We start from the raw sequence: 14,597 nt of genomic DNA on the forward strand, positions 1-14,597 counted from the left end.
TTTTTTTTCTGATTAGAAACTTGCTTTTCTGAAAGCTTGATATTTCTACAGAACACATCTTTCACATCATGACAGGACAGTGGTAGTTGAGAATAAATTTGAATAAAGTGAATTTATTATATAGAATCCAGTATGTAGGTTTAATGCAGATGACAGCATATGAATGGTCTAATCTTGGTTCTCAACCTGAAACACTGTTTCGTATGTTAGTTGAGCGTAACAGATTAACATCTTTATTCCATTTTGCAGAAGAATGATGTAATGGAAATGTTTTCCTGTGGAAGTGTTTTATGTGAGGATGTGATTGTTGCACAATACAGATGATAGTATTTGGTGGGTTCACTTACACTGCTTTGCTTTTGAAAGAGGGTGACATTTAATCTTATGCTAGTTAAAAAATGACCTGACAAGATACCAAGAACAGTACAAGATACAATTACGGTAATAAGAAAAACACATATAAAAGCAACCTGCCTATCAATTTCCAAGCAATACATTTATATAAAATGACAATTCTACATAAAAATAAAATGACCATTTTTAGAGGGGGCATATCAACCTTTTGCAAGTCAGAATTTATGACCTTATAAAATACAAGCCATTGTTCCCAGGAACTGAACAAAATATGATTTATTAGAGGCACATATTAACCCATCAGAACATGAGTAAATAACTAACAAAGACAAAATAAAATGACACTTTCTGCCACATCAAAACAGGTTTTATTCCCTCCCGCAACTTGATCCTCAGGTACCACAAGGTAAGGAAACAGCCAATCAGATTCAGCCTTCAACTAAACTCCACCCTCATCCACATTCAGGAACTGCAGACAGAAGGAACTAGAGTGCAGTCTGTTTAGTTGTTCATGAATTTGACGACAGGTAACTTTTTACGCAACGTCAAACACAAGTGAGTGAGTGATAGATGATGGGGTGTGGTAGGAAAATGAATGAAATGAGTTATTTAATGTTTTTAAAGGTCTGTAGAGTGAATGAAAAACAGAATGCAGAGATTTTGTTTGTTTTGCCTCTGAACATTAGTAAGTGAATGTCAACTTGATTTTGCAGGAGCCATTGGGGGGGAGGAGCTGTCAGAAAATGGCGTCTAAAGCTGTAATATCAGTGGAAGATTTAACCTGTCCTGTGTGCTTTGACATCTTCAGGGATCCCGTTGTCCTGTCATGCAGTCACAGTTTGTGTAGAGTTTGTCTGCAAAAGTTCTGGGCAGCCAAAGGATTTCAGGAGTGTCCAATATGTAGGAAAAGATCATCAAAACGTCCACCTTCTTCCAACCTGGCTCTAAAGAACCTGTGTGAGACTTTCTTACAGGAGAGAAGTCAGAGATCTTCATCAGAGTCTGAGGACTTCTGCAGTCTGCACAGTGAGACACTCAAACTCTTCTGTCTGGAAGATGAACAGCCTGTGTGTTTGGTGTGTCGAGATTCAGAAAAACACGCAAACCACAAATTTCGTCCAGTAGATGAAGCTGCTCCAGGTTACAGGGTAAGACATAGTCTCAGGTCACTTCAATTTCTAAAGACATATTTCGTATATTCGTATTCTAAAGACATATTTCATTTTATATTTTAAGTGAAATTGCTGATCTTCTCACTGATAATCTGGATTCTCAGTTGTGGTGTCTCAGCACTGTGGAATATATTAGCATGTGTGTAATATATATTAGAAAGGAGGACTGAAGTTCTCATCGTCCTGTACTGGTGATTATGGTATGAGGGAACTGACGATAATACAAACAACTGGACAAGCTGAACTGGGAGAGGACAGGCTTACACACACCCACACCACATATACACACACACACACACACACCACACACACACACACACACACACACACACAGAGTAGGTGCCCATTCAATCTGTGATCTGTGGTGACTGGGGACCCACTCTTTGACTGCACCTCCACCTGTGGTGTCTAAAGGTGAAGCAGTAACACAGCAACCACCAAAAATTAATCACAGCACACTATTTTAACACACTACACATGGGTGTCCCTCCAACCCATCCTACAGAACAGTGTGAGTGGTGCACACACATTATCCTGAGTGAATGAAGGAGACACAGAATTGGAGTGGCACACTATTAGAGTCAAACAATTCTGTAAGTACCTAGGAAGAAATGGCTGGTGCCATAAGAAAAAAATTCAGTCATTAACAAAAGTTCCAAATCAATGATCTCTGGTCTTAAATACATTTTCATGATGTTCATATTGTACATACATCACTTACATTTGTACCAGTGACACTTGCGATGCTTCAAAACAGACACATAAGCGGCTACTGTGTCTGTCAGTAACAGGCACACACTGTTAGGAGTGTCTGCTCCCAGCATGAGGCCTATATACTTCTGTCCCTCCTGCCTGGAGTTCAGTTCTCAGACCTCCCCGTGTTGAGTCTTGGTTCCTCCCAAGGTTTCTTCCTCCTATTCACTTCATCAGGGAGTTTTTCCTTGCCACTGTTGTCTTGGGCTTACTCACCGGGGGTTTAGGCGCTGATTGCTGTACAGCAACTTCGAGACAGTTTTTAACTGTAAAAAGCTCCATACAAATAAACTTGAACTTGAACACTGTAAGTCATTGGACTTATCACTAGTGGGATTCTCCACGGTGGCTGTTAGTTTAGTAAAGTTCTTATTACATAAAAAGCACCTTGTCATTTATGACATTTCAGCCTACAGGAAGACAGCAAGTAAGTATTTTAATACTTAATTTAGCAGTACGTACTTTTATATTTGATAAAGAACACAACTGCCACTCTTAAACCGTGTAATAAAATACATAGTTTAATAACTAGTGCATTTCTTAATTTATCAAGAGAAACATATCCTATTCATGCGATAAACACCCTATTTTAGGGGGAAACTTCCATTTATCATGAAATGATGCTGAAATACAGAGACTTGTTCCTCTTTTGTTTCAGGATGAACTGAAAATTGCACTGAAGCCCTTACAGGAGAAACTGGAAATCTTTAAACAAGCCAAACTGACCTTTGATAAAACAGCAAAACACATTAAGGTGAGAATAATGAAAAATGAAGCATTAATGTGTATTTGCAATGTCTAATGACTCAATGGAATATAGAAGAAAGAGATAAGCATTGTCAAATCTAGCTCAAATCTAATTACTTCTCAGATCCAGGCCCAAAACACAGAGAGTCAAATTAAAGAGCAGTTTGACAAACTTCACCAGTTTCTACGAGATGAAGAGACAGCCAGGATAACTGCACTGAGAGAGGAAGAGGCGCAGAAGAGTCAGACGATGAAGGAGAAGATTGAGAAGATGAATAGAGAAATATCATCTCTTTCAGACACAATCAGAGCCATAGAAGGCGAATTATGCACCAGTGATGTAACATTCTTGACGGTAAAACTCTCACAACTCTTTCCCTCTCTCCCTGTTTGTCTGTAATCTGGTTTATAAAATACACTGTTAGATACCTAATCATTAACTACACATTCTTTTTGTCCACAGAACTTCAAGAGCACAGTGAAAAGGTAAGTTTTCTCTCTCTCTCTCCTCTGAAATTCTGAGCCTAAACCCACAGCAGCACTGACTCCTGAATGTTATTCCAGAGCCCAGTGCACACTGCAGGATCCAGAGATGCTTTCAGGAGCACTGATCAACGTGGCAAAGCACCTGGACAACCTGAAGTTCAGAGTTTGGGAGAAGATGAAAGACATTGTTCAATACTGTGAGTTTGTTTTCAGAATAGACTTTACATTTTACTTGTAGAGCCATTTGTCAAGTTTTCATTGCCAGAAAGTTTGGTTATAGAATCACATTCACAGATATCTGCTTCAGCTAGCTGTGTTTTCATGACAAAATTTTGACTGTGAGATAGGAGATATTGAAAGAGACAGACAGACAGACAGGCAGACATATAGAGGCAAGGACTGCAACTCTGGGATGCAGTGAAATGTGATTGGACAAGAAAGGTGCATGATTAATAACACTGAGTTTTTATCTTCAGTCTTACCATTTGTTAATCAGCATGAGAAGCTAAATACAGTAAGCTTCTGGTTCAGTATGAAGACATGGGCTTTTAAAATGACAAATCTGTTATTGTTGATAGTCAAATCCACTGTGTGCTGCATCTCCAACTCTTTTCTTCTTCTTGGAACAGATCTGACTCTGGTCAATGAATGTGTTCAAATCCACAGTGGTTTTTCAAATTACTGGTATTCACATAACATTTGTCAAGTCAACAAATGTTGCGGATGTATCAAGTCTAGAGACAAACATCTCACATATGTTGAAGAGATGGAAAATGTCTTTGTGCTCAGTTTACAACAGGATAAAATAAGAGGAGGGATTCTTCATCTTTTGTTCATATGAATAAATGACCTCAGTTAGAGTGCGTTTTATATTTCTTTTCTTAATTCATGTTGTAATTATACAGACAACCTCTATGGTATTATCACAGTGTGTCATTAGCAAGAGCCATATACAGCACAAAATTGTATGGTAATCAAAATGGTAATCAAAAATAAAAGCAAGCATTTCCCAGGGGTGCTACAGTGTGTTTTATATTTATATTCATAATTCATATTCTTATCATACAGACAACTACTCTGTATGCAATACAAATTCCTCAGTCCCCACAGATATTTATTTTTATCAAAATGAACATGTGAAATGTTATCATTACTGTGAATTACATCTGTATTCTTTTGATTTACTGTGTTACTGTATAATTCAGTAATGGTGTTTAACATGTGATAGACTCTAGACATTCAGAATACTTATATTCACAGTGGTCCATGTTCTCTACATTAAGAGAAGCAGGAACATGCAAATCTTTTTTCATCTCTCTCTCTCTCTATCTCTGTTCTCTCTCTTCAGCTCCTGTGATTCTGGACCCCAACACTGCATCACCATGTCTCATCCTGTCTAAGGATCTGACCAGTGTGAGATTCAGTGATGAGAAACAGCAGATTCTTGATAATCCTGAGAGATTTGATGAATATACATGTGTTCTGGGCTCTGAGGGTTTTAACTCAGGGACACACTGCTGGGATGTTGATGTTGGTGACAATAGAGACTGGGACTTGGGTGTGACCACAGAGTCAAACCAGAGGAAGGGAAACTCATTCTTTAACACTGGTGTCTGGCGTGTAATGTTGGATGATGCTGGTGAATACTGGTCAGAGGCCTCAGGAGAGTCATCTACTCCACTTGGAGTGAATAATAAACTCCAGAGGATCAGAGTGAAACTGGACTGGGACAGAGGAAAGCTCTCATTCTCTGATCTTCTAAATAACACACAACTATGCACCTTCACACATACTTTTACTGAGAGAATGTTTCCATACTTCTATAGTCGCTGTAAACTCTCTCCTCTGAGGGTCTTACCATTGAAGAGTTGTGTAACAGTGAAACAGCTCAGTTAGATCTGATACTGTCTCTGTTGGAAGTGAAATGTTTCTACTGTTACTGTCAATAATGTCATGTCTGATGAGAAAGTTGATTTTCTAAAAAGCCGTTAAGAAACAAATGTCTGGAAAAGGAATGGTTAAGAGTTAGTTTTGTTCTTTATTTCATTTGGAGAGGATTGTTTTTTTTTTCATTTTGTCTTGATTAGTTTGGTGTCTTCATTTCGATTCAGCATGTCCTTTTCCTTTCAGTTTGTTTCAAATTTCAAGTATTGAAGTTTCAAGTTTTATTCGTTACAAACACCATGTCGAGACAATGGCAGTGAAATGTTTTCCCACTGTGCCCCCCTCCCCCCTTTATGTAAGAATATGCAGACATAGTTGCAAAGAAAGTTTCATAGAGTGCACTAGAGGTAGCAGTGATCGTAGCTATGTGGGAGTGTAATATAAATAAGAAATGTAATATAAACATGATATAATATAAGAGCAGTATGTAGTATGTTTTTTTTTTTCATTTTGTCTTGATTGCTTAGGTGTCTTCATTTTAATTCAGTATGTCCTTGTCCTTTCAGTTTGTATAGTTTTGATTAGTAATCAATAAAAAAAACAGCTTTAAAAGTCCACAGCCTCTCCACATATGTGCGATACTGCAATTCACTCATGTATCTACCTGATTTGCTTATATTTACAATGTTTTCATTTTTATTCATCAGTGTGCCGAGGGTGTGGCCATGGTCATCACACATGAGAGTTGTAATCTGACTCTGTGTGACTCGTGACTCGTTTCTTAAAATATGAACCAGGTTATACTTCAGTGTAACAGCAGGTGGAAGCACAAGACAGAAAAAGGCTCTCAATAATACAGACAGACAGACAGAGTGGACCTGTTGGTTCAGAACTTTCTGCTGAAGCCTCATGTAGAAAGGGACCGTGTGTGCTCTGTTTTTATACACATCCTACTGTTCACAACATAAATCTAAAGTTTTTGTTACAAAATGCAATGTACAACAGATATAAAACAGGTCAAAAGATTTTTTGCACAACTTGCACACAATGTTTCAATGTACATCAGAGTTTCAGATTTTATTGTTGAATATCTTTTGCCCCTCTTGTTCCATTTTTCCTGAGTCAGTTGACCATACTTATTTTGTGTGTGCATGTGTTCTGTGTGAATATGTGATTATTGCATAATACAGGTGACGGTATTTGTCGAGTTCACAATCACTGCTTTTCTTTTTAGAGAGGGCGACATTTCACCGTACACTAATAATAAAAAAGACAGATGAAGTACAAGCTATCATTACCAGGAACAGTACACAATATAATAAATTAGAAAAAGACATATAAACATGCTTGCTGATTTCTAAATCATAAATTCACATAAAATTACTATTTTATATAAAAATACTGCATTTCTTTATAGAGAGGGCATATCAACCTATTGCAGGTCAGAATTTATGACCATATAAAACACAAGCCATTGTTCCCAGGAGCTGAACAAAATATTATTTATCAGAGACACATATTAACCCATCAGAAAATGAGTAAATAACTAACAAACACAAAATAAAATGACACTTTCTGCCACATCAAAACAGGTTTTATTCCCTCCCGTAACTTGATCCTCAGGTAAAACAAGGTAATTACACAACCAATCAGAATCAGTCATTAACTGAACTCATCCACATATTGGAACTACAGACAGAAGGAATTAGAGTGCAGTCCGTTGAGCTCTTCAGAAATCTGACTACAGTTAAATTTTACACAACATCAAAGACAACAGGTGAGTGACAGATGACGGTGTGTGGTAGGAAAATGATTGAAATGAGTTATTTAATGTTTTTAAAGGTCTGTAGAGTGAATGAAATACAGAATGCAGAGATTTTGTTTGTTTTACCTCTGAACATTAGAAAGTGAAAGTGAACTTGATTTTGCAGGAGACATTACAGGAGAGGAGCTGTCAGAAAATGGCATCTAAAGCTTTTATATCAGAGGAAGATTTAACCTGTCCTGTTTGCTGTGACATCTTCACGGATCCTGTTGTCCTGTCATGTAGTCACAGTTTGTGCAAAGACTGTCTACAAAAGTTCTGGAGAACAAAAGGATCACAGGAGTGTCCTGTCTGTAGGAGAAGATCATCAAGAGGTCAACCTCCGAATAACCTGGCTCTAAAGAACCTGTGTGAGACTTTCTTACAGGAGAGAAGTCAGAGATCTTCATCAGGGTCTGAGGACTTCTGCAGTCTGCACAATGAGAAGTTCAAACTCTTCTGTCTGAAGGATAAGCAGCCTGTGTGTGTGGTGTGTCAGGCTTCAGAAAAACACACAAATCACAGATTTTGTCCAGTAGATGAAGCTGCTCCACGTTACAGAGTAAGATATAATCTTTGCACACTTCATTTTTTAAAGACATATTTGGGTGTGTCTCTGACTCATCCTACAGAACAGAAACAGTGTGAGTGGTGCACACACATTAACCTGAGTGAATGAGAGAGAGATAGACAGAATTGGAGTGGTAGTTCAGAATCAATGACTAAATATCTCTGGTCTTAAATACAACATTTTCATGATGTTCTCACTGTACATACATCCCTTACATTTGTATCAGTTACACATGTGATGCTTCAAAACAGACACATAAGGGGCTACTGTATCTGTCAGTAACAGGCACACACTGTAAGGAGTGTCTGCTCCCAGCATGAGGCCTATATACTTCTGTCCCTCCTGCCTGGAGTTCAGTTCTCATGTTGAGTCTTGGTTCCTCCCAAGGTTTCTTCCTCCTATTCACTTCATCAGGGAGTTTTTCCTTGCCACTGTTGTCTTGGGCTTACTCACCGGGGGTTTAGGCGCTGATCACTGTACAGCAACTTCGAGACAGTTTTTAACTGTAAAAAGCTCCATACAAATAAACTTGAACTTGAACACTGTAAGTCATTGGACTTCTCACTAGTAGGATTCTCCACGGTGGCTGTTAGTTTAGTAAAGCTCTTATTAAATAAAAAGTAACGTCATTTATGACATTTCTGCCTACAGGAAGACAGCAAGTAAGTATTTTAATACTTAATTTAGCAATAAGTATTTTTATATTTGATAAAGAACACAACTGCCACTCTTAACCTGTGTAATACAATACATAGTTTAAAAACTAGTACATTTCTTAATTTATCAAGAGAAACATATCCTATTCGTGTGCTAAACACCCTATTTTAGGAGGAAACTTCCGTTTATCATGAAATGATGCTGAAATACAGAGACTTGTTCCTCTTTTGTTTAAGGATGAACTGAAGACTGCACTGAAGCCCTTACAGGAGAAACTGGAGATCTTTAAACAAGTCAAACTGACCTGTGATAAAACAGCAAAACACATTAAGGTGAGAATAATGAGAAATGAAGAATGAATGTGTATTGACAATGTCTAATGAGCTAATGTAAAATAGAGGGAAGAGATAAGCATTATCAAATCTAACTCAAATCTAATTACTTCTCAGATCCAGGCCCAAAACACAGAGAGTCAAATTAAAGAGCAGTTTGACAAACTTCACCAGTTTCTACGATATGAAGAGACAGCCAGGATAACTGCACTGAGAGAGGAAGAGGCGCAGAAGAGTCAGACGATGAAGGAGAAGATTGAGAAGATGAATAGAGAAATATCATCTCTTTCAGACACAGTCAGAGCCATAGAAGGCGAATTATGCACCAGTGATGTAACATTCTTGATGGTAAAAATCACAACTCTTTCCCTCTCTCCCTGTTTGTCTGTAATCTGGTTCATAAAATAAACTGTTAGATACCTAATCATTAACTACACATTCTTTGTTTTCCACAGAACTTCAAGAGCACAGTGAAAAGGTAAGTTTTCTCTCACTCTCTCTCTCTCCTCTGAGATTCTGAGCCTAAACCCACAGCAGCACTGACTCCTGAATGTTATTCCAGAGCCCAGTGCACACTGCAGGATCCAGAGGTGGTTTCAGGAGCACTGATCAATGTGGCAAAGCACCTGGACAACCTGAAGTTCAGAGTTTGGGAGAAGATGAAAGACATTGTTCAATACTGTGAGTTTGTTTTTAGAATAGACTTTAGATTTTACTTGTAGAGCCATTTGTCAAGTTTTCATTGCCAGAAAGTTTGGTTATAGAATCCCATTCACAAAATATCTACTTCAGCTAGCTGTGTTTTCATGACAAAATCTGACTGTGAGATAGGAGATATTGAAAGAGACAGACAGACAGAGGCAGAAGGACTGCAACTCTGGGATGCCATGAATCGTGATCAGACAGGAGAAGTGCATGATTAATAACACTGAGCTTTTATCTTTAGTCTTACCATTTGTTAATCAGCATGAGGAGCTAAATACATTTAGCTTCTCAGTGAATGACTCTGGTTCAGTATGAAGACATGGGCTTTTAAAATGACAAATCTGTTTTTGCTGATAATCAAATTCACTGAGTGCTGCATCTCCAACTCTTTTCTTCTTCTTGGAACAGATCTGACTCTGGTCAATGAATGTGTTCACATCTATAGTGGTTTAAAAAAAGGAATTTCAAATTACAACTGGTATTCACATAACATTTGTCAAATCAAACAAACAAACACGTTGTGGATGTAACATGGGATTCAGTGTATCACATTAGAAATAGGCTATTTAAATATGAATTATTAATTATTAATATTAATAATAGAACATTACATTAGGTACGATCTCAGACAGCAATTAGATTAGCAATTAGCAATCATCTTTTGTTCATATGAATAAATGACCTCAGTTACAGTGTGTTTTATATTTCTTTTCTTAATTCATGTTGTTATTATACAGACAGCCTCTATGGTATTATCACAGTGTGTCATTAGCAAGAGCCATACACAGTGAAACTTGTCAGTCCCCACAGATATTTATTTTATCAAGATGAAAACGCGAAATGTTATCATTACAATTAATTACATCTGTGCTCTTTTGTCTCACATGATTTACTGTGTTACTGTTTAATTTAGTAATGGTGTTTAACATGTGATAGACTCTAGACATTCAGAATACTTATATTCACAATGGTCCATGTTCTTTACATTAAGAGAAGCAGGAACATGCAAATCTTTTTTTCATCTCTCTCTCTGTCTCTGTTCTCTCTCTTCAGCTCCTGTGATTCTGGACCCCAACACTGCATCACCATGTCTCATCCTGTCTAAGGATCTGACCAGTGTGAGATTCAGTGATGAGAAACAGCAGATTCTTGATAATCCTGAGAGATTTGATGAATATACATGTGTTCTGGGCTTTAAGGGTTTTAACTCAGGGACACACTGCTGGGATGTTGATGTTGGTGACAATAGAGACTGGGACTTGGGTGTGACCACAGAGTCAAACCAGAGGAAGGGAAACTCATTCTTTAACACTGGTGTCTGGCGTGTCATGTTGGATGATGCTGGTGAATACTGGTCAGAGGCCTCAGGAGAGTCATCTACTCCACTGAGAGTGAATAATAAACTCCGGAGGATCAGAGTGAAACTGGACTGGGACAGAGGAAAGCTCTCATTCTCTGATCCTCTAAATAAAACACACCTATGCACCTTCACACATACTTTTACTGAGAGAATGTTTCCATACTTCTATAGTCGCTGTAAACTCTCTCCTCTGAGGGTCTTACCAGTGAAGCATTGTGTATCAGTGAAACAGCTCAGTTAGATCTGACACTGTCTCTGTTTAAAGTGAAATGTTTCTACTGTTATTGTCTTTGTAGATAATGTCATGTCTGATGAGAAAGTTGATTTTCTGAAAGCTTTTAAGAAACAAATGTCTGGAAAAGGAATGGTTAAGAGATGGTTTTGTTCTTTATTTCATTTGGAGAGGATTTTCTTTTTCATTTTGTCTTGATTGGTTTGGTGTCTTCATTTTAATTCAGCATGTCCTTTTCCTTTCAAATTACAAGTATTAAAGTTTCAAGTTTTATTCGTTACAAACACCATGTCGAGACAATGGCAGTGAAATGTTTTCCCACTGTGTCCCCCCCTCCCCCCTTTATGTAAGAATATGCAGACATAGTTGCAAAGAAAGTTTCATAGAGTGTACTAGAGGTAGCAGTGATCGTAGCTATGTGGGAGTGTAATATAAATAAGAAATGTAATATAAACATGATATAAGTGTAGTGTGTAGTATGTAGTTATTTTTTTTCATTTTATCTTGATCAGTTTGGTGTCTTCATTTTAATTCAGCATGTCCTTGTCCTTTCAGTTTGTATAGTGTAGTTTTGTAATCAATAAAAGAAGCAGCTTTAAAAGTCCACAGTCTCTCAATATATGTGTAATGCTGCAATTCACTCATGTATCTACACAATATAAAAGTTCATATTTACAATGTTTTTCATTTTTTATTCATCAGTGTGCCGAGGGTGTGGCCATGGTCATCACAGATGAGAGTTGTAATCTGACTCTGTGTGACTTGATCAGTGACTGTGACATCAGAACTGTGGTTAATTGGTTCATCAGTCTTATAGTAAAAACCTGAACCCTGGTAAAGTGATGATAAATGATGGTAAAAGTCACAAATATTTCCCTCTCTCATTTCTTGTCTTTTTTTCTCTGTAATTTCACAATAAAAAAAAGAATGATATATACTTAAACAGCGTCTTTGTTTTTTCACCACAAACTTCAAGAGCACAAAGAAAGCACAAAGAAGCACTGATCGACGTGACAAGGCACCTGGGCAACCTGAAGTTCAGAGTCTGGGAGAAGATGCAGGAGATTGTTCAACACAGTGAGTTTATTTTTAGAGAATAATCTGACTCTGTGTGACTTAGAGTAAAAACACTGCAGGATCCAGGGATGGTTTCAGGAGCACTGATCAATGTGGCAAAGCACCTGGGTAACCTGAAGTTCAGAGTCTGGTTGAAGATGCAGGGCATTGTTCAGTACAGTGAGTTTACGTTCCATTTTCAGAGTAATTTTTTAAGTTTTCAGTTTGAAAAAGTGATGAAGTGTGAAGCTTTTGAAATGTGTAGCTGTTGACAGGCAACATCAGTTTTTATTCCAGCTGAGAAACAAAACAAACAAATCAAACTAAACTATGGTTATAACATTGTTTGGAGCACCAGACTAGAAATATTTTGTGACTAACACAATGTAATATAACATTACATAATATTATGCAATGTAATATGTCATGTCATGTCATGTCTTATTTAACATTACACTATATGACAATATTTAGGGGGAGGAAAATGGCTGTGTAAAATATCTCTCCTTCAGTTCCGTGTTCTTCAATTCATTTGGCTGAAGGACCTCAGCAGATTCCTGGTAATCCAGAGAGGTTTGATGAAGATACGTGTGTGCTGGGATCTCTCTCACTGCTGGGATGTTGATGCTGGTGCCAATATATACTGGGCCCTAGGTGTGACCACCGGAGGGTGGTCAAACCAGAGTCAATCCAAAGGAAGGGTGATACGTTCGTTAACACTGGTGTCTGGCGCGTTTGGTCACAGGCATCAGTGGGCTCATGGACTCCACTGACAGTAAATAACAAACTCCAGAGGATCAGGGTGGAACTGGACTGGAACAGAGGAAAACTTTCATTCTCTGAGCCTCTAAATAACACACACCAACACACCTTCTTGCTGAGAGAATGTTTTCATTCTTCTATAATCGATGTAAACTCTCTTCTCTAAGAGTCTTACCAGTGAAATGTTCTGTAACAGTGAAACAGCACAGATCTGATACTCTCTCCGTTCAAAGTGAAATGTTTCTACTATTATTATTATCGTCACTATTACATTGGCTTTGTACCTGTACTCTGCACAATGACAATAAAGTTGAATCTAATCTAATCTAAATTATTATCTCTGTCATTAATGTAAATTGATTTTCCTTAATCTCTCTCTCTCTCTCTCTCTCCCTCTGTACCCATCTTCCTGGAATGCACACTCTTGTCATAAAGATCTGAAGAATACAGAATACATACTCCTCATTATTTTCTTTTATAGACAAAAAACAGACTCTCTCTCGCTCACACACACACACACACACACATACACACACCGACAGTGTGGCGAGCTGCTGGTGAGTACTTTCTTTTCCGTCATGCTTGACTCTATCGATCACCGTCATTGTTTTTCTACCTTTCTCCAGTGTTTATGAGTGTATAGTGTAGCGGTATGCAACGCCATGCGGCAGCGGACTCGGCAGGCAACCCGAGTGGCATTGTGGCATTGCGGCAGCAACAAGAGTGTGAAAATTTTGAAACTGTAAAAAATTTTCCTGCTCAGCGTTTTATACAACTCAGTGCTTAGTGCTAACACTATGAAGAGGAGTCTTGCATCTTACAACATCTGCAGTGGTGGCAACATCCATCTCGAGGAAGCTCTACATGCTATGAAGCCAATGAATATTGACATTGGCATCTTCACAGAGACAAACATCTAGATCATCGAGGATGGACGTGGCACCACTGGAGACAAGACGAACATTGGTATGTGACTACATCTTGGTGGGATGCCAAATATTCTATAAAGGGTTCTACATTAAGGAGCCTAGCTTCGATAGCGATCGTCAACTTCTCAAAACCTTCCTCATTTCATCTACAAGTCAGAAATAACATTATCGTTACATTATGAGGAGACAAGCCCTTCCAGTCTCTCTCTTTATTGACAACAAACCCACTGATTCCATCCCTAAGGAGCTACAGGATGCTTCTAAGGCAGGCAGGGCAAACATAGCGTCACATTTTGCAAACTCATGGATATCACAGAACTTCGGGACTGGAAGCTTTTAGATCTGAAGTTGGATGCCTTGAGACGTGGAGATATGGATGCCGTGAAGGATTTGAGCAAAGAACAACATCAGAACATCTGCATAAACTGCTGGAATCGTATAACTAAAGTATCTATTGACATTGAGGAAAGGATAGGGCGAAACGATGTTGTTGGGGCCAGGTGCTTCGAGGTTGGTACAAGAATACCACCAGCCGGGCCTCAAAACTGACTCCCATGGAACTAGTCGTGACTCGGCAGACTTATGTAAAACTTTTTACCAAAGTTAATGACAACAAGCCCCAAATCCCGATTCATTACCATGGACCATCAACCAATGACAACTCTCCTGACAAGCGAGAGATCATCCGTGCTCTGAGGAAGATGAGAGGAGGGAAAGCACCAGGTCCTTTGGGTATACACGTTGAAGACCTTTGCCTTTGGCACCGCCATCGGTCTCGTGAAACTTCGGATGC

General features: G+C 38.4%; 2 protein-coding genes across 2 annotated transcripts in view; both read left to right on the forward strand.

Moving 5' to 3' along the window:
• The first annotated feature begins 1,097 nt into the window (after positions 1-1,097).
• LOC115820004 (zinc-binding protein A33-like) lies at positions 1,098-5,408 on the forward strand. The gene is made up of 6 exons (XM_030783442.1): positions 1,098-1,502; positions 2,938-3,033; positions 3,151-3,381; positions 3,490-3,512; positions 3,591-3,709; positions 4,861-5,408. The coding sequence occupies exons 1-6, from the start codon at positions 1,098-1,100 to the stop codon at positions 5,406-5,408; spliced, it is 1,422 nt and encodes a 473-aa protein (XP_030639302.1).
• Positions 5,409-7,357: 1,949 nt separating this feature from the next.
• Positions 7,358-14,597, forward strand: part of LOC115821580 (uncharacterized) — a 30,464-nt gene continuing 23,224 nt past the window's right edge. Inside the window, exons 1-2 of the mRNA XM_030785391.1 lie at positions 7,358-7,762; positions 8,665-8,760. Of these exons, the coding sequence (XP_030641251.1) occupies positions 7,358-7,762; positions 8,665-8,760 (501 nt within the window). The remainder of the gene's footprint in view (positions 7,763-8,664; positions 8,761-14,597) is intronic.

Source organism: Chanos chanos, chromosome 9 (assembly GCF_902362185.1).
Source record: "Chanos chanos chromosome 9, fChaCha1.1, whole genome shotgun sequence".
In the NCBI taxonomy this organism is placed as follows: domain Eukaryota; kingdom Metazoa; phylum Chordata; class Actinopteri; order Gonorynchiformes; family Chanidae; genus Chanos; species Chanos chanos.